Raw genomic sequence first — 27,058 nt, forward strand, 5'->3', positions numbered from 1 at the left:
TCCCATGCTTGTCTTCCAGTCATTCAGTTCCTCTACCTGAGGATAGTTTAGAACTAACACAGATAATACGTTTATTTTATTTCCTATTCCTTTTTATCTGAAAGGACTTTGTATGCACACTTTTCTACATCTTCCATTTTGACTTAACTGTATCTTACAGATTATTCCATTTTAATACTTAGGGAGTATCTTTTTCTTTTCTTAATGTGCAGCCAAGTTATTCTATTATCTGGATGTGCTTTACTCTACTTAACCAGTCTTCAAATGATAGGATTTAAGTTGGTCCCAGTCTTGTTTTGACAAATGATGCCCCAGTGAATAACCTTACACAGCATGTGTAGGTATAGTTGTAAGAAAAATGGGCTCTCAGGGTCAATGGGCAGGTGTACTTGCAGTTGGAGAGTGTCAAGCAGACCTTATGGAGGCCGTGTTTTTCCATTAATAATGTGCTGGGTGAAACGGCATCTCTTTCCTCATTGTAAGGTGTATTATCATTATTTGATTTTTGCCAAGCTGATGGGCGAAAAATGGTCTAGCAGTATGTTTTAACTGTGTATTTTCACCATTTGGAGTGAAGTTTATACTTTTTTCATATGTCAAATAGCCATGTATTCCTTTCCTGTGAACTCTGTCTGTATTCTTTACCCAAGGGTTTTTTAAAATTTTTCTTTTTCTTATTAATTTGAAGAAGCTCTTTATACAGTAGAAAAATAAGCCTTTTGTATCTGATATGTATTTTTGTCTTGGTTGTCTTTTGACTTTACTCAATAGATACTCTTTTATGGGTCTTTTCTCTCATGACATTTAGATTTTCAGCCTTTCTCAGGAAGGACTTCACTACTCTGACATTAAAAAAGCAAATGAACAAGCTTCTTCCTGTGGTTTCCAGAATTTGGAGGATAGTTTTGTTTATGTTTCCATATGATGCTAGAATAAGCCTGTTTATTTTTTTAAAATCCATTACTTTCAGTTGGATCACATTTAAAGGCTACAAGTTTACCAGAGGAATTGAAATCCAGGGAAGCAACATTAAGCCTCCCTACCTGTTCTAGGCATCCTGAATTCCTTGTAATTTTAACTCCTAGACTTTTTGCCTTTTTGTTTACTATTACGACAGAGGAAAAGTTGCCATTAACATCTGTTGATTGTTTATATGGCATCAGGATTTGTAAAAGCTCTCCAGAGGATTCCAATAGAGTGGATATATAAGGGCAGGAAGAGGGGTTGCAGGGAGGGCGGTTAGCTGTAATCAGGAAGGCATACTTTGTCACTGCCATTGTTTAGAATTGCCAGCCCATGGAGATAATAAAAACCCAGACAGGCTAAAGGTTTATTATTATTTATACACTCTCTACAGCAAGGTACCCCTTGTTGTCTGTCCCCAGGGCCAACGGCCCCCACCCCTCAGTATACCATTCTTCCAGAGAGCAGCCAAGAGTGAGAATCGCCATTTTAGAGTCTTTCTTGTCCCCACCCCTTGCATTCAGTTATCTCTCATGTTCTATTTGAGCTACCTCTTACTTTTCTCACTTCTTTCACTTCCCCAACCTTTTGCCATAAACAGCGTAGAGGCTTTCAGCATCTTTCCTCAGGACTCTGGTCTCACTCTTCACCATCTGTCCTCCATGTTGCTTCTAGGCCAGGTGCTCTGACTTTGAGTGCCAACAGGATTCTAATATTTTCCTTTTTGTGGAACACTCCTTGCCTACCTGCCCAACCTTCCTCCTGTCATTCCCCACTGAGATCAGCTCTTTAGACCAGAGTGCTACATACCATTTGGAACAAACCAATCTCTCCCATGTCCCAGAGACTCTGCATTCACTATTCTTGACGTCTGGATTTGTTTTTTTAATGTTTGTTTGTTTATTTTTAAAAATATTTATTTACTTTAAAATACTTATTTACTTATTTATTTTGAGAGAAATAGAAAGAGAGAGAGAGGAGGGGTAGAGGGGCAGAGAGAGAGAGGGAGAGTGAGAATCCCACTGTCCAGGCAGAGCCTGGTGTGGGGCTCGAACTCATAAAACATGAGATCATGACCTGAGCCGAAGTCGGATGCTTAACCAACTGAGCCACCCAGGTGCCTCTGGAATATTTATTTATTTATTTATTTATTTAAACGTTTATTCATTTTTGAGAGAGAGAGAGAGAGAGAGAGAGAGAGAGAGAGAGAGCATGAGCAGGGAAGGAGCAGAGAGAGGGAGACACAGAATTCGAAGCAGGCTCCAGACTCTGAGCTGTCAGCACAGAGCCCAATGCCGGGCTTGAACTCACAAACTGTGAGATCATGACCTGAGCCAAAGTCAGACACTCAACTGACTGAGCCACCCTGGCGCCCCGCCCCTGGGATTTTTTTAATCATTGAACTCTTCTTGCGTAGAAGACTTGATTATTATGAGTGATGTGTTTAAGAAACTGGTATTCAGGATCTACTGTGTATCAGTTTCTGAACTAGAGTCTTTGCATATTCTATCTCTTGATTTCCACTTTGCATATGAGGAAACTGGGACTCAGAAAGGTCCAAGGCCACACAGTGTTGTCATGCGAGCCTCAGCATGTCCCCATGCTCTTCTCAAACTGTTTGGGGGATATATAGCTCTATGGCTTTCAAGATGAGAGCATCAGACTCCATAGCTCTCATGTTTGGGATGGCACTGGAGGGGGGCCTCCTGGCAATATTTCCTATTTTCCTTATTTGCTGGGACACTGAATACATCTGTGGGCAGGGACTGAGTTACAGAATGTGTGTGGAGAGGGTGAATTATCCAGCACGTGTCAATTTATTTATAATTGTTTTCCTGGTGCCATTTGGCCTACTACCTATTTTCTGTCTAGTTTAACTCCCGTCCAGTACAGATGTTCCATTTTTTAATTGTTTTGATATATTTTGGACTTTTAGGAAGCCAATTTCTCGAAGGGTCCTCTAAACTCTATCATGTAGCATATTCAGTGACTGCTGGGTGTGGTGGATGTTTATAAAGCTTTGGGCCCATCCAGCCCTTTTCTCAAAGTTAAGATTCCTGACCCTCAGGGCTGCTTTCCCAGCTTCCCTTGCAGCTAGGGCATGGGCATGTGGCTCAAGCTCTGACAACCAGCTGCAAGATGTCAATTTGGATGCAAATTGCACCAGAAAGGAGGTGCTGTGCAGAATTCCTTCTAGCAAGGATGCTGAGGGACAGACATTCAATTGTCAAAGATGGCTGTGGCCTGTCCTGGCTAATCCTGTGCCCAGCATCAGGGGTGTGGGCAGAGATGCCTGAGCCCAGTGGCCAGAGCAAGAACATTTCCACTAGCAGAGTCTGATGATATAATTTGGGCATCACTCTTGAATGGCAAGAGCTTGATTCTCTGGCCCTCCAGAAGATCCTGAAAGGGGCTAAATATACATCAGTTAACTATTTTTCTGCTTAAACTAGCTTGACTAGGTCCTTTTTGTAGATCTGACTGATAAAATGAGGTAGTTGTGTATCTTGTGGCTTACATTTTTCTGTTTTAACTGCTTTCAATGCCTTTTTTCCTCAATCTCCCAAATTCATACATTATAACTACGAAACTATGAACTATGAAACACAAGCGATTATGGAAATAATTAGGGCCCAAAGTTAAAGACAACACAATGCAAGTTTCCAAGTATTTACATTCAGGGAAGGACCACCCTCAGTCTTAAAATCCTCTGCATAACCTCATCACTTATAACTTGCTGCAAACTTGATAAATCCTAATAAGAAAAAGAAATATTTGGGAGATAGAGATCTTTTGGCAAAGAGGTCCCTTCCCAGGACGGCTCCCTAAAGGCTGATGGCCAGGCTCGGGTCAGTCCTATGTGAGGCCTGATATAAAAGCTGACATTTGTGTCCATCATACCACCCTTGGCTGACTCTGTCTCTGTATTGCAGCTCTGTCTCTTCCTCTTCTGAAACTCATATAGAAACACATACATGTTTAGCTCTCAGCAATCAACCTTTCCATTCTGCACTAATTGTTTTATGTGTTGGTTTTATATCTCTGATTAAACAATTAATCCCTCAGGGGCAAGGACCATGTCTTGTGTTTCTTTTATATTTATTACAGCATTGAACAGACTGTCCTGAACATTATAAGGGTTTGCTTAATAAATATTTGCTGATTGATTTCTCTCTTGGAGCTGTGGAGTGTAAATTAATGGATATCTCATGATTCTAAAATGTCTGTGAGTGTATGTGTGTGTGTCTGTGTGCGTGAGAAGGGGAGAGAGAGAAAGAGAGAGAGGGGTCTGAGAGTTAATAAATCATAAACTCAAGGCATGGATTTTGGAGCTAGAAAAGTCAAAGACACAAGTCTTAGCCTTGTGAGCAAACCACCATTAGTTTGTCATGTATAAATTGCGGCTTATAACAATACCTACCTTAACTACCTCCTGAGATTGTGGGCTTCAGAAGAGATAGTTTGTATTTGAGACACCCTGTGATTATTACCTGGTCCACATGAAGTGGGACCAGAGAGGGGAGTTGAGAAGAGGCTCTAAAGTTAGTGTACAGAGAAGGGATCAGAGCTGACTTGACCCACTGGGTTTAGTCCCACTTGCCTGGGGCTAACAGGTTTTATAACACTGGACTATTGGGTTTCCAAGTATTTCCAGGTAGCAGGCATCCTCCTCTTTATCCTCCACTTCTAGCCAAAGGCATCAATTCTACCTCAGACTTTAAAACATCTAAACCTGTAGCCTGTTACCTTGTATCACTCCCACCTTGGTTCAGGCCCTGGTCCTACCTTACAGCTTAGGGCTCTTTCTGCCTCTGGTCTCTAACCTCCTCCCCCATGGCCCCCACATGGAGGACAGTTATTGGCCTAAAAAAGCAAATCTGATCACATCACTTCTCTATGAAGCTTTGTTGGATGTCTAAACCTATTTTTTTTTTTTTTTTGTTATTTCTATATCTAAAGAGGGAAGCCCAGTTATGAGGCTGTTTCAGTCAGGTGAGAGATGTTGGGTATGTGAACTAGGAAAGATCTAGAGGTAGAAAAGATTAGACAAATAAATATTTAAAACTATAAACCCTTTCTGTGTATGCATGTGTGTACTGTTATATAAAACATGAACAATGGTTATTTCTAAAATTTCTTCTATTCATTTAGATATTCAACAAATATTTATTGTGTGCCCACCATGTGCTGGGAACTATTCTAGGCACTGCAGATATGAGGGAACAACATAGATACAGGTCTTGCCTTCTAACAGCTCACTGTCTAGTTAGTAAAGAAAGAACACACAGAAAATCAATAGGAAATCCATCAGGACCATGTGAGTGTGACTGGGGGAACCACTTGAGATAAATTGGTCAGGAGAAAGTCCTCTGAAGAGGTGATATTTAAGCTGAACTTCAATGAGGAGCAAGAGTCAGCTAAACACAGATCTGGAGAAGGATATTCCAGATAGAAGAAAAACAAAGAGTAAAGGCCCTTGGATGGGAAAAGAGTTTGGCATTTTTGAGGACAACATGCCCGTGTGAATGCCAGGCAGTGTGCTGGGGCAAGTAGTATGGGATGGGGTGAAAAGGGAGCCGGGGGCTATATCATACCATTGTCAGGATTTTGAATTTTATTCTAGGGTTAGAATCCATTAGATGGCTTTGAGCCAGGGAGGGAGAGACACAGAATGGTTTATCCTTTAAACAGGTCACTCTGGTCCCTGAGTAAGAAGACTGTGTAGGGGTCATGATGGAGGCAGGCATAAATGGAAGCTGCGACAAAATTGGCTGATGTAGTGTTGGCACTGGCTGGGTTGTTGATGGCTTGGCTAGGAGGTATCCAAGGACATGGAGAGAAGCGATCAATTACAGGGTTTATTTTATAGGTCAGACTGACTGCTTGCTGATGGACTGACTGGATATGAGGGTGAGTGGCAGGAAGGAATTAAGGATGACTTAGGGTGGATGGTGATGTCATTTGCTGAGACAACTGGGAAAGGCATAGATTAGGGGAAAATAGTTGTGTTTGGCTTTGGACATGTTAAGTGTGAGATGTAAGTCATTCAGTGGAGGTGACAAATGGTTGTTGGAGAAATGTCTGGAGCTCCTGGAGAGCTATAGATTTATATCTGTGAGTTACCAGCATGTAGATAATGTAACAGTCATGAGGCTGGGAGGGATCACCCCGGGAGAGAGCATAACCAGATCAGAGGGTGGAGGACAGCCCTGGAATATTCCAGCATTCACCAGTAGAGAAAACAGGGTCTGAGGAGCTGGAGGAACACCAGGAGGGTGGAGCTTCCTGAACTCCCACAGAGGAAGGTGTGTCCAGATATCTGGAGGATGTGGTCAACTATGCACAGGTATCACAAGAAGTGCAGTAAGACAAGGGTAGAAGTGAGATAAGAACACAGGATTTGGCAACATGCGGGTCGTTATGATGAGAATGACAAAAGCACTTTGGGACCCAGGCCTGAAGTTGGCAAGGGTACATAGCTTTTAAGAAGTTTTGCTGAGAGGATGGATCATGGATGTTTTTGTTATTTCTGTCTCTGTATTCCAACCATGAACATTTAATACCTACATAATACTACAATAATACATACTTTGCAGATAGCACCCCACTCTTTGGGAGAAGGAGAAACTCCTCAGTACAACACGGAAGCCCTTCATCTCCCCTCCCTTGCTACCTCTCCAACCCCAGGCTCACTATTCTCCACAAGCACCAATCTGCTGTCTGCAGCAGTCTATATTTCATTCTCCCTAGCTGCCACCGCGTATATGACCTCCCACTCCTCTCAGCATCTGTAAGCCACCCCATCCCGCCCCACACACGGATTCGGTTACACCCACCCAGTTTCACCCACACGTCCGTCCCACAGATGCAGATAAAGCTCCTTTCCTGCTTTCTCCTTCCCCAGGCCCCTTAGAGAGGCAGGATAGGAAACTAGGGAAGAGAATTGGGCCTCAAAGTCAGGCGGGTGTGGGTTCCTTCCTGCATCTGCCACTTACTAGCTGTCTGACTTTGGGCAAGTCTCTTAACGGCTCGTGCCTCAGTCTTCTCATCTGTAAAATGAGGTTAGTAAAAAACACACCCTATCCGTTTTGCGATGCCTGAGCAGCAGCTACGGTGCCAGCTACGGTGCCTCATTTTGCTTCACCGTTGCTCCCTGTTGAGCCACAACAGGTGAGGACTGAGATGCTTCAGAAATGTGACCCGGCAATGGGGGCCCCTCACATGACCCCGAGATACCAGAGGTGTCTCTCTCCCCGAACAAGGCACGTGCGGGCCGGGTGACCTGTCTTTCCAGTAGGCCCACACTCTGGATCTGTGATCACGCGCCCCCCACCCATAGCTGAGCCTGACGCGGCGGTGGCTCATGCGCCTTTCCGCCCCAGCCTCTAGCCACGGACCACACGTCCCATCCCTGCCGCCCGGCCCCGCCCCCTGCCCCGGGCGCGCCCCTCCAGTTTGCCGGCTCGGGTGTCGGAGGGGCCGCGCCCGCGGGCCGCGGGCGCGGATTGGCTGCGCCGCGGCGGCGGGCGGCCCGTGGGCGCACACACCCTCCCCGTGCAGCCAATGGGAGTGCGCGCGTCACTGACCGGGAGGCCCGCGAGCCGGCAGCCCCTCAATAAGCCACATTGTTGCACGAAACTCCGGAGCAGGAGTCCCGGGCCGCCGCTAGCGCCGCCGTGTCATCAAGCGAAGATCCGTGGGCAAGAGCAGCACGCGTGTTGAGCCGGAGAGGTCCGCTCGCTCAAGTGAGGCCGGACTGAGATTCTTCCCAAGTTGAGCCTTTGGTGATTCTGTGGTGAAGTTAGCGCCTTGGCGGCGGGGCCACCCCGACACGTCGCCAGGAGTGATTTTTGGGCGCCTTCTGGGAATTCGGACTCCCCAAACCTGTTTCTGGAGACCCTAGACTCTCCTGCCAGGCGTGCCATCGCCTTCTTTTTGTGCCGCCCGGATTCACTGCTCCCGGCCGGGCCGCCAAGCCCGGATACAAAGCGGTCGGACCGCGCTGCCCTCCGCCCCCGCACGCGCTCCAGCCTCGGTTTCCCAACTCGGCGCCGACGGGCCGCGGCAGGATGATCGCCTCACATCTGCTCGCCTACTTCTTCACGGAGCTCAACCATGACCAAGTGCAGAAGGTAGGCAAGCGCGTGCAGGGGCGGCTGGCTCGCTTCTGACAAAGTTGTGCGGTCCCCGGCCGGCCGCGGACTCTCCGTCTTGACCCTGCGGGGGACCGCTTCCACCCCATTCGGGGCCGTGGGTGCGGAAAAAGTCAGGGCTACCGGGAAACTCCAGGGCGCGAGGAGCCACGTCCGCTAGGCACCGGCAGGCGTGTGCGCGCGTGCGAGGCGCCTGGGCTCGCGCTCCGCGCGGCTCTCCGCCTTCCTGACACCCTGCGCGCGCTCGCGCTTTTTTCTTTTCTTTCTTTCTTTTTTTTTTTTTTTTTCCGCTGGAGGGGCGGGTCAGCCAGCACGTAGTCTGAGACTGCGGAGTCCACGTGGGTGGAGCCCCCCTTCGGCCGCCGGAGTTCCGGCGAGAGCACGTGTGGAGAATCTTGGCTGCGGTGGGGGAGGCTCCTCTGCCACGTGGGACTGCCAGGGGGCTCCCGCGCCGAACGAGCGCGTCTTGTGGACGTGCAGTTCCCCTCGGCGTTCCTCATGGCCTCGCGCAGGTGGGCTTGGGGAGAGGCCCCCTCCCCCGCCAGAGGGAGTTGGGACGGGGGCCAAGTAACTCCGCCCGCCGCACCCCCTCCCCGGAACTGAGGCCCCGCGAGGGGCGTACATCCCCCACCGATCGGCCTCTGGACCGCCAGGCCTGGAGTGGCCGGGGCCCGCCTCCAAGAAGAGGGCGAACTTTGGTTGATACTTCTGGTGCTCCTAAAACTTGCTCGAGGAGGATCTCCCCCCCCCCCCCCCCCCACTTTTCCGTCTTTTTAAGAAAAGTTTTTGTTATGTAAACGAGCTTATTCCTGCCTTAGGCTCCGACACGTCTGCCTACCTAGTTCTCGGCAGGTTCATATTCTCTCTCTTTTCTCTCTCTCTCTCTCCCCCCCCCCCCCCCCCCCCCCCCCGGTCTCTCGCCAGGTCATTTCCATAAGAAAGAGCTTCTGGCCCTGCCGGGACCAAGCTCTAGGTGCTTCGGGATAGGGGGTGGGGGTGGGGCCCGGCCCAAGGTGCAATCACTCTAGGGAGAATTGAGTTTCTGAAATCCTGGGGATTTCTGGATTGGCACCTGACCATGCACCTCAGCTGGGACTTGAGAAGAGGGGATGGGCTGAGGCGGAGGTAGGGGTGTCCAGACCTGTGAGGCAATGACAGTGTTGCTCAATTGCATACTTGAAGCTTCTGTGTCTTACAGGGAACACAATTTTGGGAGAATGTCTTGACATAAATTCGGTGCGGGGACCTGCTCTTACTCCCATTCTGGGGATTGTGAGAGCAAAGGTGGGCTGCCGTTATGGTGCTTTCAGAGCAGAGACACATGAACCCCCATATAAAACATGGCCATACTCAGCCTCAGACTGGAGTAGCAAGCAGCGGGAGGCTGGTTTAGTTGAGTTTTACTCTGCTTATAAAACGGCTGTTGCTCTCTCATTCCTGGGATGTAGCTCTGCTCTGCACTTTAATGCAGTTTATTTAAGAATGTGTCTGTGAGCCGGCAGGATCTTGGCAACTTCTTTCGGCTTCTCTGCCCAAGAAGTGAGTTAACCCTTGGGGAAGACTCATCCCTTGGCAAATTCTAAAGCAGGAAGCTGGAGGATTATTAATCCAGGGGAGGTCTTCTTGGATGTGTGAATATCAGACCAGGACATTTTAATTCTTTTACAAATTGTCTCCTACTCCAGGGGAGGGAGGCTAAGACCTGAACCGTGTCATGGAATGGATTGGGGGCCATCTCTTTGGTCCCAGAGTGGAGAGATTACTAGCCAGGGTATCTGGAAATGAGTTCTAATCTCTGTTTTATGGTTTATTAACCTCAGGACCTGAGCAAGTCACTTTGCCTCTTTGGCCTGCTGATTTCTTTTTGTGTCTTCAGCAGGCTCCACGCTCAGTGCGGAGCCTGACATCATGACCTGAGCCAAAATAGAGTTGGAAGCTTTAACTGACTGAGCCATCCAGGTGCCCCTGGTTTCTCTTGGTAAAAGGGGAATGACAGCAGTGGTCCTGTCCACTTTATAGAGTTGTGATGATTAAGCACAGTAATGTAGAAATGTCTTTCTTGTAGGTTACTCTTACCTGCACTCACAACTTCTTTTACCCTGTGAAGTATCTGGGGGGAGACAGGTGTATTTCCTCTAAATTACCAATGGGGGCAGAATAGAGTCAGGCCCTTAACTTACCAGGTGTCAGAACCTGGGGCTTGGCCTCCTGGCTTAGGTGAGCAAAGCTGTTTGATTCCAGCTGCAATTAGATGGGAAGTAGGAAGAGGATCAGAATATTTTGGAAGCATCTTTTCAAGTTGCTGCTACAAGGTTGAGTTAGGAAAGAAGGATGAAGCTTGAGTTTAATTTTAGAGTCTTTTGAAAAGGTCTTGATTTGGACTCTTCTGAAATCCCCATTATCTTACATATTCTGGGTTGTGGTCTGAGGCATGGAAAACATAGATTCACCTGCCCAGAACTGTCACCCGCCTCCCTTCCCCCACCCCCCGCCTCCAATTTGTATCCTGATGGACAAGCCCAAAGTTTTGTACCATTAGGAGGAGAGTAAGCGTCGTTTGCTCACTTTTGCCGATTAATGCTTTGAAACTCAAGAGCAAATACTTATAGCATCTACTGTGTACCAGGCATTGGTTTAAGCTCTTTACATTTGTTAGCTTATTAACATTCATAACAACCTCACAAAGTAGATGCAGTTATTGACAGCATTCCTGTTTTATTGGTGAGGAACGAAGGCACAGTAACTTGTCCAGGGTCACTAGCTTTTTTGTAAAACGTGGGAATTAAAGCCTTGCAGTTGGGCTCCAGAGTCCCATGCTCTTGACCACATTCACCTGCTTCTGGGAACAATATTGGACTCCATCCTAGCCTGTGTCTGCATTCACTCTTGGATGCTGGCAGCACCCTCACTTAGCATGCCCAGAAATGCAACTAGCTCTTCTCTTGGTTGCATTAATGGCACCAGTACCCTCTGGCCATTCTGGCTGGGAGCTTTGGACTCATTTCATTGACTTTCCTTTCTGATTGCTACACATTTGTCAACCGGTGTCTGGCTTACTTCAGAGGCCTCCTAGGGTTTCTCTGTTTCCACTCTCTTTCTGGAGCCAGACTGGAACATTTCAGAAGCCTTTTAACATCGCATGCTGAATGCCCCCTGACTCCTTCATATTCTGTATCTTCACTCCCCAAGGACTTGCCTGGCCATTCCTTTGAATGCCACACTCTTCACACTAGGGGCTTTTGCCTTATCATGGCATTTTTATCATCCCACTATGCATCAGAGTTGGTAGTTTTCAGTTCCAGTTCCTTCCTCAGGACAGGGAGAATCCTGGCTGTTCATCTTTGTAGCCACAGTTTCTGGCTACTGATGTACTCAATGAGTGTGAGGATGAGGGAGGGGACCTTCCTGGAGACAGCAGCTCAGCAAGGGCTGTGGGAAGGGGAGGAGGGTGAGAGGCAGATTGGGGGATGGCTAGTTCTGGGCTGAAGGGATGGGTGGATGGGGAGACATTAAGAGAGAAAGGCAGTGGGCTCTTCCTTCGTCAAGACCCAAGGTTGATCCTGAGAAAAGGTGGGGGGCTGGGGGGCACGGGGAAAAAGGCAGAGAGTAAGGGTGTTTCCTGTCTTCCAGCAATCAAGGCTTTATGCTCTGTCTGTGGAGAGATAGAGGATTCTTTTTATTAATTGTGGTATAATTAATATTCAAGATACAGGGTTTTTGCCGCTTGGGAATGAGAATCAGTTTTAACCATGGAAGTGAAATGAAGTGTGCATGCCTGCCTTTAGCCATTGGCCAAATTATTTAACATGCACAGACTGGTGACATATTTTCACTCCAGTTATGGCATATAGATAGCTCATTCGGGCTTCTTTCTGTGTGAGTGAAGGGTGGCTTTCAACTCTGGACTTAAGAGTGGGAGGAATATCTTGGAAGCAGAAAATTCAGCAGAGCCCCTAAGAGTCAAGATAGACAAGAGTTTTAATGTTTTCTGAGAACTTATTGTGGGTACCAAGCCCTCTGGCTCCTACGTGGGAAACTGAAACTAAGACCCCTTTCACTTGTCTGGTGAGATAAGTTAGTAGTGAAGAGAGGGTGCCTTACCATGGGGTGAGGAGTTAGAGACCTCCAGAGAACCTTGATGAGTATGCCTTGAGCACCTGCTATGTGCCACTAATCTTCAGATAAGGGGTTAAAATACCAGGAGTTCAGTACTGATCACAACCTCACTGAGATTAGTTTTGGCTGAGTTAACTGACATTCACAGGTACAGTTTTGCGTTTGTTCAGCTTGTATGTACTACTTAGCATCCTAATACTGTCTCTTCCCTGCTCAGGAGCAGTTGATGGTGGTAGGAATATTTTGTAACTTTTGCTAATAATCCATTTTTTTTTGTATCACCAAATTTCTATTTCAGAGAGCTCCGGGAAGCACTTTTCTTTACCATTGAACTAATTAAAATTCCCTTTGAGGCTCCTCAGATAAAGCCAACTTTTTTTTTTTTTTTTTTTTTAACATCACTTTACAAAGTTGAACTTTTCCAGCACTGTGAGGAGGGTGAGGGCAGTTAGGGGCCCTTTTCCAAGGGGAATCAAAACAACACAAACTGCAACAGTTTTCTCAAAATCTGGCAGCCAGAGTAAGGAGATCTGATGTACTAAAAGACCTCAGGAACCCCAGAAAACTGGCTTCCTTTGTTCAGATACTTCTTTAAAAGACGACTCTAGATAATGGGTTCCTCATTATCATTGTTGAGTTTTGCAGTCAGCAAGTTTGGTTTGTTTTCCAACACTGTGTGTTGTCTGTCTTTTCCTTTCCAAAGCAGTGGGGGGCTGGGGGTTGAACAGATCAGATCCCAGAGTTCATTGGCTGAGTCTTAATATCGCACACCACAGATCACAGGCTATGCTTTCTTGTACTGGAGTGGTTGTTTCTGCTTGCTTCTCAAGCAGGTCTTTCAACTGAAGTGCTGTTGGCATTTTGGGCCATGCAGTCTTTTGTGAGGGGTGATCCCAATCTATAGTAAAGAGCAAGGATTCCCACTGTACCCAAGTTGACAGGGGCAAAGCCTGTGTTTTATTTGTTTCTTTGTTTGGTTTTGTTTTTGTTACTACTTCTTTTGAACCATAGTTTTCAACTATTGGTGATTTTGCCCTCCAGTGGACTTTGGTAATGTTTGGAGACATTTTTGTCTGTCACAGGTTAGGTAGGTGAGGATACGTTATTGCATCTAGTAGGTAGAAGCAAGGGAGGTGCTCAATCCTACAACACACAGGACAGTCCCCTTGCAACAAAGACTTTTTTGGCCCCAGATATCTGTAGGTTGAGAAGCTGTGTTAGAAGAGCATAGTTCATCCCCTCCTTCAGTTTTATAGTGCATTGTTCATGGTCATAGAGCTACTTAATAGCATCTGTAACTAGGACCTTGGCTGTCAGCTCTCAGGGTGCCAGGACATGGGACAGTCATGGTAGGAAGTGGTCTTTTACAAAAGTTGAATTTGAGGTGAAGCCTGCAGACCATGGCAGTCAGCAGATGTCCATGACCCCTGGATAATGGGTAGGTTACCTGGGTTACTGTTTTTCTGTATTTAACCAGAAGAATGTGGGCAATGTAAGCACTCCAGGAAGCCCATGGGAGAGAAGTCTGCTCAGTTATCCACAAGAGAATCTCACTCTGGTTGTTGCTGGGATTTTCATGGAGGCCAGGCATCCATCAGTCTTCTGAACAAAGCAGGTGGATGAGCTGACAGAACATGAGTAAAGGAGCTACTATAGCTGGGGGCAGAAGAGAGAGGCCAGTGATACCCACCAAGGGCCAGTCCAGCAGTCATATTGGGAGAAGCTGTGTGGTGAGTGATAGAGCCAGTCTCCTAGGGTTGAGTCCTGGCTTATGTAACCAGCTTTGTGAACTTGGGCCAGTTAATTTAACCTTTGTAGGGCACTGTTTCTTCCTCTTGTAAAATGGAGAGTTTTGGAATTAATGCCTTAATAGGGTTATTGTAGGGATTAAAGAGAGTTCATATATAGGAAGCTCTTGGAGCTGTGCCTGACACATAGTCAGTTCTTCATGTTTTAAATATTAGTACATAGAGAACTACAAGCATATAGTACCACACTCTTAGATATCCTACTGTGCTGTCATCTGGGCAGGAGCAAAAGAGGCCCTTTTTCTTTTTTCCCCGAGGGCTTTTAGGGCATATGGATTCTGGAACATTGGTGCTTTCTGTCAGATGTTGGGTTGGAGTAGAAGATAGGGAGGGCAGAAGGATAGGAAGTCCCTAAATATGAGGACTAAGATGCCCTCTCTGCCATCTAAAACTGTGTCTTTCCTGGGCATAGGAGAACCATCCTTAAGTTCTTTGTCTAACTTGCTTTCCTCTGGGAAGTAGCATCTCCACTGGAGGGTCTTGGGGATGCCATGGCCACTGGTGTACCACAGCTTGAAGCAACCTCCGTGGAAGGCATGACTGATCACAGCATCAGTTCCACCCTTTTCACTGTAGAAACCTAGTCCCCTCCTCTTTAGTCCCTCCCCCATAGGGCAGAGGCTCCCGGGGCAGTTGCTGAGACCACTTATGCTGCAGTTGGCCAATGAGATGCTTGTTTACCCTTCCTTACATCTGCCCCAGACTCTGACTTCCCACTGGGAAACCGCTTGGGGTGGGGGATGCCTTGGGCTGTTGAGTCATGGTAGGTTTTGGTCCCACTGATCCCTGGAGTTTCACTGAAAGGAACCATCAATCTCATGTTATTTTGGCACATCGGGTAGAGGATCTGTGGCCATCTTGGGTCTCAGCAGAGAGCTCTTTGCCCCTCATATACAGACTCTGGACTGTCTAGTGTGGCCCTTCCTGACACTTGGGTACCCAGGGCCCTTTCTTGACAAAGCCCAAGGCAACCTTCTTTGTGGAACCCACACTTGCCTTCCCCGATCCCTGTATAGGCTTTGTCTTGTCCAAACCCAGTTGGGAGTCTTGGCTTTGTTGCCCTGAAATGCTGCTCTCTTTTAAGGATGGCCATGCTTTTTGCACTTTTGTCTATGGGTCTCTAAGCATTTCCTTGATGTTCCTTCCTAGGAGTGACCTTGGTTAAAACTTACCTTGGAGTTAACCAAGAGAGTGAGTCAGGGCTGAGACCTTGGTCCTTGGTGCCCACCCATCCAGCCTTCCTGCCTCTTCTCACCTGAGCTCAGTGACTCCACCCTGGAGGTGGTTCATGTGCTTCAAAGGCCTTATTCCCAGATTCTTCCTTCTGGCATCTCATATTGTCTGATAGAGGAGTTAAGACAGATAAGCCATCAGGGTTAAATGAGGGCATGTGAAGCTATACTTTTCCTTTTTCCCATTTGAGAGACTTCCTCCTCCTGCTTCCTCCCAAATTTTCCTGTCTCAATCCCTTCCAGGGAAGCTTTCTAGCCACGTCTCATCAGTTCCTCCATCAATACCTATAGCTCTTAAAATAAGAAACATTTCTAAGTGCTGGGCTTTGTCTATGCACTCACACTCAGGCCATCCTGAAGCAGCCCTCTCAGGTAGACATTATTATTACCTATTGTTGAGATAAAGACAGTAGGGTCCAGAAAGGGACAGCACCTTCCTTGTTCAAGGGCCAGCCAGAATTCAAACCCAGGCAGCCTGACCCCAGAACCCAGACCCTTAAGCCCAGCCTGGGGCTGCCTGGAACAACTGGAGATGGCCACTTGTGTTTCAGTTTCATGGGGCTGTGAGTCAGGTGTCATTTGGGACCTTTGGATCATCTAGTTCCAGTTCTTCATTTTATAGATGAGGAAACCAGGTGCTGTGTGTGTACCGAGTGACCAGCCCAAGTTTATATAGGACAAGCCCCAGAGCAAGAACCCAGTTTCTTGGTCCCTGTTTCCCTTTTGGCACCAGTTGTGCAGCATGAGCTCTTCCCATCAGTCAGGCGTGGGCTCCTCAAGAACAGAGGCAGGATTTGCCTTGCGGCCTGTACCTAGAGTAACCCTGTAATTTATTGTCCAAACTGGGCCACTTTGGGTAAAAGGGGACACTGTTAATACTTACGCTGCTACCTCAGTGTAAACTGAGCTCGTTCTAGGCTAACTGGACATATGGTTGCCCTGTCCGTGGTGGCTGTGATTGTGGGGTGGGCGGGCAGACTGGGAAGGTCTGGGGCAGGACATGGTGCGCAGGGACAGATCCACAGGGGCTCAGTGCAGCAGGTGGACACCTGGCAGCAGGCAGGAGTAGGTCATTCAGACACGAGGCTCAGGGGTAGACTCAGGTCCCTGGCATGGGGCTATCCAGGGAAGGCAGAATCTGACACTTCGGGGACCTGGGGGACTGACCAGGGCAGCCAGGTAGCTGTAGAGGAAACCATGCTACCGCCAGGGTCATGTGCCGTCAGGGCTCAGGTGAAAAACAGGGTTAGGCTCTGAGCCCCTAGGTATTCTAGAATGGCTAGCTCTCCTCTTTAACCCAGGTTACTCTCCCACTGCTTCGTCACACTGTAGCCCCTTGTATGTGACTGTGACATATGATTTGAACACCTAGTGTATCTCAGTACTGAGATAACTGTTGGCATCACAAGTGTGAAGTTGGGAACCTGTGTGAGTGCCCTTAGTCCTCTGGGACCAGTGAGGGTGGAAAGACACAAGGTATCAAAAGTGTTTTGGCAGCTGGGAATTTGGGGAGACGCCATTTGTTCTGGGCCCTGAAGGGCAAGTGGGAGTTTGTTAGACCAGAGGAGGAGAACATTCTAGGTGTGGGGTCAACATGTATACCTTTGTAACCTTTTTGAGGCACTCCTTAGAATTCTATTGATGTGTGCATGATTTAAGGGATTGTAAATCTGTATTTTATTACGGTGAAAGGAACTGCCTACTATCTGCCCTTACTTTCAGTTTGTAATTACTTGCTGACATATTTGCCTCCTACCAATCGACTGAACCCCTTGCAGGCAAATACTGGGGTCTCCTTTCCCCTGGCGTCCTCTGCCCCTAGCACACTCCATTTAGCACTCAATTAATGTGTGTAAATAACTGTGCCAGGGTCATGTACACCTGGGACATATCATCACCATTCTGCCCAACAGCTGGAACAGAATGTCTGAGGACAGGAAGGTCCCGAGACCCATCCATGTCCCAAATCCCATCTCCTGGACCCCTGACGGGTGCTGTTGCCTGAGGTCTGTCTGTCTGTAACTCCAGGCAGCTGAGGCAAGAACTGGAAGAACAGGAAACCCTGTGACTCACGGAGGTGCAGCAGGATCCCGGAGGAGTGGCCTATAAGCCTCTAGGTCAGCTCCACACTTAGCCTGGCGCCCCAGGCTTGTGAGTGCGTGGTGCGTCAGCTGGAATCTCCCTGAGGTGGCATGGTGGCCCCAGTGAGGTTCTGCCTTGTCCCATCCTGAAGAAAGTGTTCTGGCAGATCTGTTACTTTTGGTTGGCTGCCTTTCAGACGAAGGAGCCTTAAAGAATCCAGGATCTGCTGTGTCTTTGCCTCCTCAGTTTATCTTTTTTTCTTTTCTTTTCTTTTCTTTTCTTTTCTTTTCTTTTCTTTTCTTTTCTTTTCTTTTCTTTTCTTTTCTCTTCTCTTCTCTTCTCTTCTCTTCTCTTCTCTTCTCTTCTCTTCTCTTCTCTTTTCTTTTCTTTTCTTTCTTTTTTTATCAGAAACATCTGGCCTTGGCTTGGCAACATTACAGGATAGACTTGCTGCTCTTTGCACAGCCTTGGTCCTCCCAGGAGAAATTTGTGAAGGCATTATTATTAATGAGGTCACTGACAGTAGTTACCTGGGTTTCCCAGGATGGGCACACCTGTGCCCTAGGTTAGGGCACTCAGCTGACCACTGGATGTTGTGGGGCCTGCCAGGGACTTGGCCTGTGGTTTGGGGAAGCTTCTCCAAGCCTTGGTTTCCTTGTCAAAGATTTGAGGTAACACTGGCAAAGGAATAATGCAAAATAAATTCTTTTGAAACTAAGTTGCAAGCCTGTGTCAGCCTGTAGAGTCACTGGAAGGCTGTGTGTGGCTGCATTTAGATTATGGCTCCCCCCTCTGGTCTGACCTCTTACAGACTTCTTTGATCTTCTTGGGCCCTCTTGACCATGAGTAGGGGGTAGACCAGGGCCTTGACCTTTATTCCTCTGTATTTTAAAATTAAAGTATAATATACACAAGAAACTGAAAACACCAGGTAACCACCACCCAGATACAGTAACCGATCATTACCAGCACTAAGTGTAATCGCTGTCCTACCTTCTGTCAGCATAGATCTGTTTCTGTACTTCATATAAATGGACTCATAAGGTATGTCCCTTTCAGTGTCTAGCTTCTTTCGCCCAACTTTATTATTTTTTATTTCTTATTACAAAAAATTTTTTAAATGTTTATTTTTGAGAAAGAGAGAGAGAGAGAGAGAGAGAGAGCTCGAGTTGGGGAGGGGCAGAGAGAGAGAGAGGGAGACACAGAATCTGAAGCAGGCTCCAGGCTCTGAACAGTCAGCACAGAGCCTGACACGGGCCCAAACCCGAGAACCGAGAGATGATGACCTAAGCTGAAGTTGGATGCTTAACCGACTGAACCACCCAGGCACCTCTCTTTCACCCAACCTTATATTGTGAGATTCATCTATGTATGTTGCTATATGTGTGGTAGGTGGTGTTTTTTGTTTTTGATTTTTTAATTTAAATCCAAGTTAGTTAATATATAGTGTGATAATGATGTCAGGAATAGAATTTAGTGATTCATCACTTACGTATAACACCCAGTGGGTAGGTGGTGGTTCTTAACAATTGCTGTATAGTATCCCTTCTCCTCTACCCCCAACCCTGTTTCAACTGTCTGATTTAAAGCAGGTGAGACCAGTCAGAGCCCTTCAAGAGGGTGCAGACTTTCTGAAATTTCTTTTCAGAAACTTGTATATATACAAATATACAGGTCATCTGTGTAGATGGCCTGATTATATCTTTGGGACAAGAGCGTGAGTGCTAGGAAAGTTAAAATTCAATCAGTTGGTCTGCTTGGGGTCTGGAAGAGGCTAAAGAGTAGCAGTCAGCTGCTGTCCCTCCAGCACCTCCTGGAGCCTGGGGACAGAATGTCCAGCAGTGCTTCCGGGTGGCCCTGACGTTACATGCTTGTGGAGTTGCTTTCTTATTCAGTTTATTCATTTGAATTCACACTTCTGTTGAAGAGGATGTGTCCTGTAGGGATGGCTGATGAGCATTTGTTTGATCATGTATTATTTATTATTTCTGCTTACTAAAAGGATTAGGTGATCTAGTTCAGCTTTCAGTAAAAGGAATAGACAAGGGTGACTACCAACACGCATGGAACCAGGGACGGTTCACTGGAGTGGAGAGCAGAGCTCTGAGTTTCCCGGCAGTCTGGGCAAAAAGGACAGCTGTCCTTGAAGCAGTTGTTTCCATTTCACTGGCCTGTGGCAGGAAGCAGTGACTCTGGGCAGCCAGACTTTCTCCTGGCACCAAACCCTACAGAAATGTAAATGGTCAGTAAATAACACAGCAACTTTACACAGTGGGGTGACCTTTATGATCCTTCCTTCCCGTGATCCCATGACTAAAAGTGGTAGGTTTAAATCATACTAATATGAAGACATTGTAGTAGGGAGTTAGTGTAATACAGTGAGGTGAGTAGTTTTCTGGTCCTAGAATTCATAATGTCTTTCCAAGATCTTGGCCCACACCTTCTGAGCCTTTTCACATAATATCCCTACTCTCCAGGTCAACATCTATCCACTGAAATGTATGTTGGATATATGTTCTTAGCCCAGAACAGTCTCCCCTGCATGCCAGTCTCACCAGCCACTTACTCACACCTGTGACACTTCTGGGGCTGCCTTGCATTGTGCTCCCTTTGTTATCTACTGGGATCCATCCTCCATTCATTTCAGAGACATTCATTTGTTGGGTCTAAAATACGATTTGAGTTCTGTGCTATCTTGTAAAGTCTTAGAGAATAGGAATCTTGAGTTCCTTTAAAAAATTTTTGTTTGTGTGTGTATATATGTAATGTACCATACAGTGGCATTCAGTACATTCACGTTGTCGTACAACCATCATTACTATTCATTTCCAGAATTGATTTCTTCTATTAATTAATTTATTTTTTAAAAATTTTTATTCATTTTTGAGAAAGAGAGAGACAGAACATTAGTTGGGGAGGGGCAGAGAGAGAGGGAGACACAGAATCCAAAGCAGGCTCCAGGCTCTGAGCTGGCAGCACAGACCCTGACGTGGGGCTCGAACTCAGCGAACTGTGAGGTCATGACCTGAGCTGAAGTCAGACGCTTAACCGACCAAGCCACCCAGGTGCCCCTGATTTCTTTTAAAATCATGTTCCTGTACACTGTAGTGCTTTGCATGTAACTGGTTTTCATCACAGGCTATACAATGGGAGAAACTGGGGTTGAAGCAATGGCCAGAGTTCTGGGGTTGAATGATACAAATCTTACAGAGACAGATGTTGAAATTTAAGGTTTCTTCCACACTTCCCTCTGAAACCTCTTAAGGTATTCAACTTAGGATTTGTAATACTTTGTATAATCAACTGTCAAAATTAGAATATTGTTGTCTTCTGGATCTGACCAGTTTGGTCAGGATTGTTTTCCCACTGGGATCAGACAGGGCGGCTTTAGGATGTAGTCAGTGGCCACCAGCCATTCAGTTGGAATTGGCCTGCGAGATGACATGGGCCCTTGTGGACCAGCAGCAGGATTGTCATTTATTGTTTTTGACAATAGAAGAAGGTGTCTGGGTGATTCAGATCATAGTCTCAGCTGTGTGACCTTGGTCAAGTCTGCCCCCTTGGCCTCAGTCTTTCCAAGGTCCCTTTCTGGCTTCCACCTGTAGGCCTTTCCTTTCAGGACTTCCCCATGCCTGGCCGGGGCTGTGTCTCCTCCACCCAGGACACTGCACACTTTTTGGTGGATCTTTTGTGAGGGTGACCTGCTCTCTCCATTCTCTGCATCATTGCTGTGCCATAATTTCCCCTCCTTTTAGGGCTAGTCTGGAGGAAAATGTGGACACTGAAGGAGACAGGCTTCTCATTTAGGGTGTTACCTCATTTCATAAAGAGTATGGTATTAATTTCTCTTTAGAACTTCTCCTGCCTCTACTCACAATCCTCTAGAGGAAACAGGGATGTTGGACTGGTGTGTTAGCAGAAGAAACTGACCAAAATTGCCCAATGAGGAAGTTCTAGTCTCAAGATTGCTAAAGAGATGTCATTTAAAACTGCTATCAGGGCGCCTGGGTGGCTCAGTTGGTTAAGCATCTGACTTCAGCTCGGGTCACGATCTTGCAGTTTGTGGGTTCAAGTCCCACGTTGGGCTCTGTGCTGACAGCTTAGAGCCTGGAGCCTGCTAAGGATTCTGTGTCTCCCTCTCTCTCTGCCCCTCCCCTGCCCGTGCTCTGTCTCTCTCTCTCTCTTTCTCTCTCTCTCTCTCTCAAAAATAAATAGACATTAAAAAATTTTTTAAACTGTTACCACTTTTTCTTTAACACACGTGCTTGCCTCCAGGCAGGCAGGTGGCCTTCTAATACTTCAGCCAGGCTTTGCTTTCAGCCTGCCTCTGTTTCCCCAGTTTCTTCTTTCCCTCTTTCTCCCTGCTAGAGTTTTAAAGAGAAGCAGCCCAGTGTTGTAGGTCACACATCCACCACAGAAAGAGAAGGAACAGTTTGGGGAAACAGCCTCTCCTTTTGTTAACCCTGAATGTGACTAAGGTAGGGTTAAGAAGTGTCACTGATCCGCTGATGGTGCCACTGGCCAGTGGGGAGTCTAGGAGAAAAAGAGAACGGTTAGATAGAGCTTTAGGTCCATCGTAAAGCCATTTATGCCAGTGACTGCTGTGTGGCACATTCATCCCATTTTACAGGGAGGAAACTGGGTCTCAGAGGGTGACTCATCCAGTGTTACATACCTGTACATATGCTACAGCCAGGATTTGAATGATTTTTCTGATGCCACAGCTTGGCTAGACCATCTCTAACTATGAAATGAGGGTTGGCCTGAGTGATTCTGCTTTGATAGTTTCCAACCACCTGAATGTTTCCAACAAGTATACAGGGTTTAATCTTTCCAATTCCCAGCACCCAGGATCAACACAGGATTATTTCACACTTGGCCTAATGTCTTATTAACTACTGACTTCCAAAGACTGCAGGTAGAAAAATGGTAGAAATGACCTTAGGCAGTGTTGACCGGAATATAGCCCACCATTCTCACATTATTGGCATGGTGGTACCAGCCTAAGGAGAGGGGAAGATGTTTGAACTTCTAAAGGTATCAGTCAGTTTGGTCAGTCTGGAATGAATCTCTGGAATTCTTAATGTTTTTAAAAAGCTCCTCATGTCAGTCATGCTGATGTGTCACCGAGTTTGGGAACTCTTATCCCAAGTGGTAGAATGGAGACTAGACAGAAGTTCTCAGAAAGTAGATTTCTCTCAAATTGAGGAAACATTTTTTAACACCTAGAGCTGACCAATAGTAGCAGCTAACCACCTTAGAGTACTGAGCCTGTCATGCTTGGAAGCATTCAAACCTAGGCCTGATGGTTGTTGGGGTAAGAGAGACAAACCTGCAAACTAGACAAAACAACAACAACAACAACAACAAAAACCACGTGATGCCCCAAGGGCATTTTTAAGGGTACTTTTTAGTTGCAGTCCTACTGCCCTGCGTCCATCTGATACCTCTTAAATGACTTTGTCCGTGATTTTGGGCCTGGTGCTCCCTCCCTTTGGCTGCACAGTGGGAGAGGTTGGCAGGATCTTGCAAAGTTGCATTCACTTTCTTCCCAATCTAGGAAAATCATCTTTGTATGGAAGCTGTTTTTTTTTTTTTTTTCTTCTTTTTTTTTTTTTTAAACGTTTTTTATTTATTTTTGGGACAGAGAGAGACAGAGCATGAACGGGGGAGGGGCAGAGAGAGAGGGAGACACAGAATCAGAAACAGGCTCCAGGCTCCGAGCCATCAGCCCAGAGCCTGACGTGGGGCTCGAACTCACCGACCGTGAGATCGTGACCTGGCTGAAGTCGGACGCTTAACCGACTGCGCCACCCAGGCACCCCTGGAAGCTGTTTCTTGTTTCTGGCTCTTAGCTTCCCTCGGCCACCCTTCACCCAACCCAGCAGTGCCAGCCAAGGCTGGGCGGTCCCCGCAGAGTGTTTAGGAAGCTGTAACTTTAGGCGATTAAGCATTCCTTCCTACTAAACTCAGGGTGGCCATATCATCGTGCTGTGAAGAAGGGGAAGTTCGGGCCAAGGTGCTCTTGTTGCATTTTTCAGAGCTGTCCCATATCCTTTCTTTGGTCTCCTGTGTTAGAGAGGAAATCAAGACCCCAGGGTCATCCAAGAAACCACAGGACAGGTGAAGTAAAGGTGGTGGTCCCAAGTGCCCAGCTTTAGAGTCAGATGCACCTCAGTTTGAATCCTAGCTCTGCCCCTCACCATCAAGTGGCTTGTAAAACAGGGGTGTAGAAGTTTTACAAAAGGGCAATGGCAGTCAAGTCAGTAAAGTCGTAGGATGGTGTCTGGCAGGTAAGAAATATTCGGTACGTGTTTAGCTACTGTAACAATCATCGTCATTGTTTTCGTCTGTCACTGGACACTAAAAGATGACTATACTCTTAGGTAAAAGGCAGTGTGACTTGAATTAAGGCTGTTTACTTGTTAGTCTTTGAGGGTTAAGGATGAGAAGTATAGACTGGATTTCCAAGCAGCCTGTCACAGCTGAAGCATCAAAGTTAAATGAACAATGGCCGCTGTAGAACTGTGGCCAGTCCACCTTTGCTCTTTCGTGTACATGACCTCGCCCTCCGAGGTCGTGGCCATGCAGCCTCTTAATAAAGCAGTACAGGCTTTGCTTTCCTGGCTGGCTTCCTTTGTAACACCCAGAGCCATCCGTGCTGGCGGTGGGGCCAGCCGGGGCGGGGTGGGGAGTAGGGGAGTGGGTCGCAGTGAAGCTTCTGACACTCTACTTCTCTCTTTGCAAAAGTAGTAATATGGGAGCTCCAGTTTTATCATGTGGCAAACTCATGACAATGTCCAGAGACATGTCTGCTGCCTCTACTGCCCTCTGATCTGCCAGACCATTCCCCTGGGCCATGCTCTTTGCTGTTTGACCTTTGTATCTGCATCAGGGGATGACTGAATAGAAGATGGCCTTTTTAGTGGGCATGGCACTGTAGTGCCATTTGGCCTGTATAGTCTAGTCCCAGCCTAGCCCTTTGCGTCTCTGTGACTGGGCACATTGCTATCCCTTTCTGGTAGAGTGGAGGTGATAACATTGCCTACCTCACAGGGTTGCTGTGAGGGTTACATGAATTCATGAATGTAAAACCTTGAGAACAGCGTCTGTGCCACGTATGGGTTTACTGTTATTACTCAGGCTGCTCTTGGACATGGCCTGGCGTTGGTCCGTGGTCTGGTGGCCCTGGGTTATGTACATTAGCTTTATCAGCCAGGAGGCAGTGTTCTGGGCCAGCCCAGGTGTCCCCGTATCTGGAGCAGGAGGCCTCTGGGGTGATTAAAGTTGCCCTGGGCCCAGGGTCACCGGGGATTTGCCTCCCACCAACAGGGAGGGGACTTGAATGGTGTAGGGCTGAGGTTGTGCCCTTTTACCTCCTGGGGAGCCTCAAACATTGTGAGGGAGGCCAGGTATCTCAGGAGCACTCTGGCTGTCCAGTGTTATAGGATACCCGGATCAGTGGTGGGGGTGGTGTCCACACAGCCCTGAGAGGCTGAGGCTGATGGTGGGCTCATGGCAAATGACGTGCCAGGGGCCTGAGGTCAGCAAACAGAATGGGCGATTGGGTTCTTCCTGATTTAGACCAATACGCTTGGATAGTCTGTGGTGGCTTTTCAATAAATGCTGGCCACAAGCATGTTCAGGGAAATCCTCATTTCTGCAAATTTGAAACCCAGCCTGACAAGCTCAGTTTCTCTCTGTTGGCTGGGGAGGGAGAGAAGTGGCTGACTGCTGTTCTCTACTCCTACCTTGCTCTTGCCCACCCTGTGTAGGCAAGGGTCGCGTCTCAGTGTTGTGTTTTAACCACACGGTGGTTGTGGGGCAAGGTGGGCTGACTCACCAGAGACTCTTGGCCTGGCTTGTGGCTATTTTTAGCGTTTTACTCCACACTCTGATCTTTCACCTTTGGGGATTTTATTTATTTTTAATTTGTCACCTTTTGGGATTTTTGAAGAATGATCAAAGATGAGTCTTGAGCAGGATATTTGAAATGATCCAAGGAGGGCCAATCTTTTTGTTCTACAGGGGCAGAAAGAGGCCCAAAGGGGAGGATGTGCCCCAGACCCCATAGGGAGTTAGGATATAGCCTGGAATAGAGAAGACGTGAGTAGGGGGACTGTCTCTGCTGAACAGACTGAGTTCTTTTCTCAAAGGATTAAGCACCTTTTGCTGTTCCTCTGGAAATCTTAGGCTGCAAGTTTGGTTAAAAAAGAAATTCTAGACGGCCCAACAAAAAAGGCTGGAAACTGTAACAGGCTATAATGCTAACAAGCACATTTGTCTGGAAACTCTAATTATAAAAATGTGTGCTTCTTTGTCAAAGTTGAGCAAGGGCAGGGGCAGGCGGGTGCTTACTTGTCTCCCACAGGAATAACAGGGGCAGTGGTCATCAGCCAAGCTTTGCCCTTGGGGACCCTGACATTTCAGAGCAGGGCATAGCAGGGTTGCTTGAAGTCTCTCAGTTTGCTGATGATGCTGAGAGGACCGTAACCTTCACCCCTTGAGGGGGCAGCTGGGGCTTGATCTGAGGTCCCTGATTGTGTCTGGTCTACCCTTCCATGGCCAGCAGTGTCACCTGTCCTGGACACTGCTGAGGATAAGGGTATTGCGGAAACTTGTGTGCCTCCTTGGATGGAAGTCTATCAGACCTTTTCCTGATAAGAGAAAACTGGGACCAACCATGGCCAAGGCAGACTAGAACTTCCAAGGAGGAAACTGTGAGAGGGACTCCTAATGCCTCTTTGAGTAGTAAATCAAGTACATGTAGCTTTATGTTGGGAATAAGATCAATGACATAAATAGGGAGAGCTGTCTCTGCCTCTGAGGACAGGAGAGCTTGTGTTGCTATTTATGTAGAGGCTCTATTCTGTGTCAGCCACATGCCAGGGATGCAGGGGTGAACACACAGATGTGGTTCTTCTTGGCCTTGGTGCTTATGGTTTGGACACCAAGAAATTCATATTATGGATGGTGTTGTGAAGGGAAAATTCTGAGTTTTTGGAATAATGGGAGGCCTGACTGTTTCATTAGAAGGATGGGAGGCCTCCATGGAGAGAGGTCTGGAGGGGGCTGAAGAAATGGGATGGAACAAAGAGCTGTGAGGGCCCCTGTGCATGGGTTCCGAGGCAGGGAAGGACTGAACCAACGGTAGGGTTTGCACAAGGAGTGCAGAGACATGCAATGAGCTTAGGAGGTGGCGAGAGGCCAGATCTTGTGGGGCCTTGGAAGGATTTCAGGTTTGGTTCTCATCGGAAGCCACTGGAAGGTTCAAGCAGGGGAATGGTTAGAGTCTGGCTGGGGGTAGAAATTAGATGAAAGAGGTAAAGGCAGAATTGGGGATTGTGTAAGTGAGGCAAGAGGAGCCGGCTGCTCGGCCTAGGGTGGGGAATAATAGGATTGCCATGACTGGCCTTGAGGTGTGTGGGGGTCAGTAAAGAACCCCAGCTCCCAGGATATTGTCACAGACCTTTAAACTCAGCCTTTCTGGAAAGAACTCTTCCTCTTCCCCAGTGTGCCTTTCCCCTCAACTTCACCACTCTCCAGAAATAAAGTTAAACCTATTTTTTTCATTTGAGAAATTTGAGTTTAGTATTTTTTTTTAACAGTCTTGTCAAATAGATTCCAAGTAAATGGTCTTTAATAATAATTTTCTGTACATAATAGACTTTATTCTTTCGAAGGACTGAGTGATGTTCTACCA

The 27,058-nt window shown here is 47.1% G+C and overlaps 1 protein-coding gene across 3 annotated transcripts in view; it reads left to right on the plus strand.

Annotated features, from left to right (window-relative positions):
• The first annotated feature begins 7,562 nt into the window (after positions 1-7,562).
• The window catches only part of HK2 (hexokinase 2), a 62,534-nt gene continuing 43,038 nt past the window's right edge, over positions 7,563-27,058 (plus strand). The window contains exon 1 of one of the 3 annotated variants that reach the window (XM_045054458.1): positions 7,563-8,096. In XM_045054458.1, the coding sequence (XP_044910393.1) occupies positions 8,034-8,096 (63 nt within the window). In that variant the 5' untranslated portion in view covers positions 7,563-8,033. Of the gene's footprint in view, positions 8,097-8,465; positions 8,630-27,058 lie in introns of those variants that run through there. The other 2 variants (XM_003984158.6, XM_045054459.1) reach the window with 2 other exon arrangements.

This window comes from Felis catus, chromosome A3, assembly GCF_018350175.1.
Source record: "Felis catus isolate Fca126 chromosome A3, F.catus_Fca126_mat1.0, whole genome shotgun sequence".
Classification (NCBI taxonomy): domain Eukaryota; kingdom Metazoa; phylum Chordata; class Mammalia; order Carnivora; family Felidae; genus Felis; species Felis catus.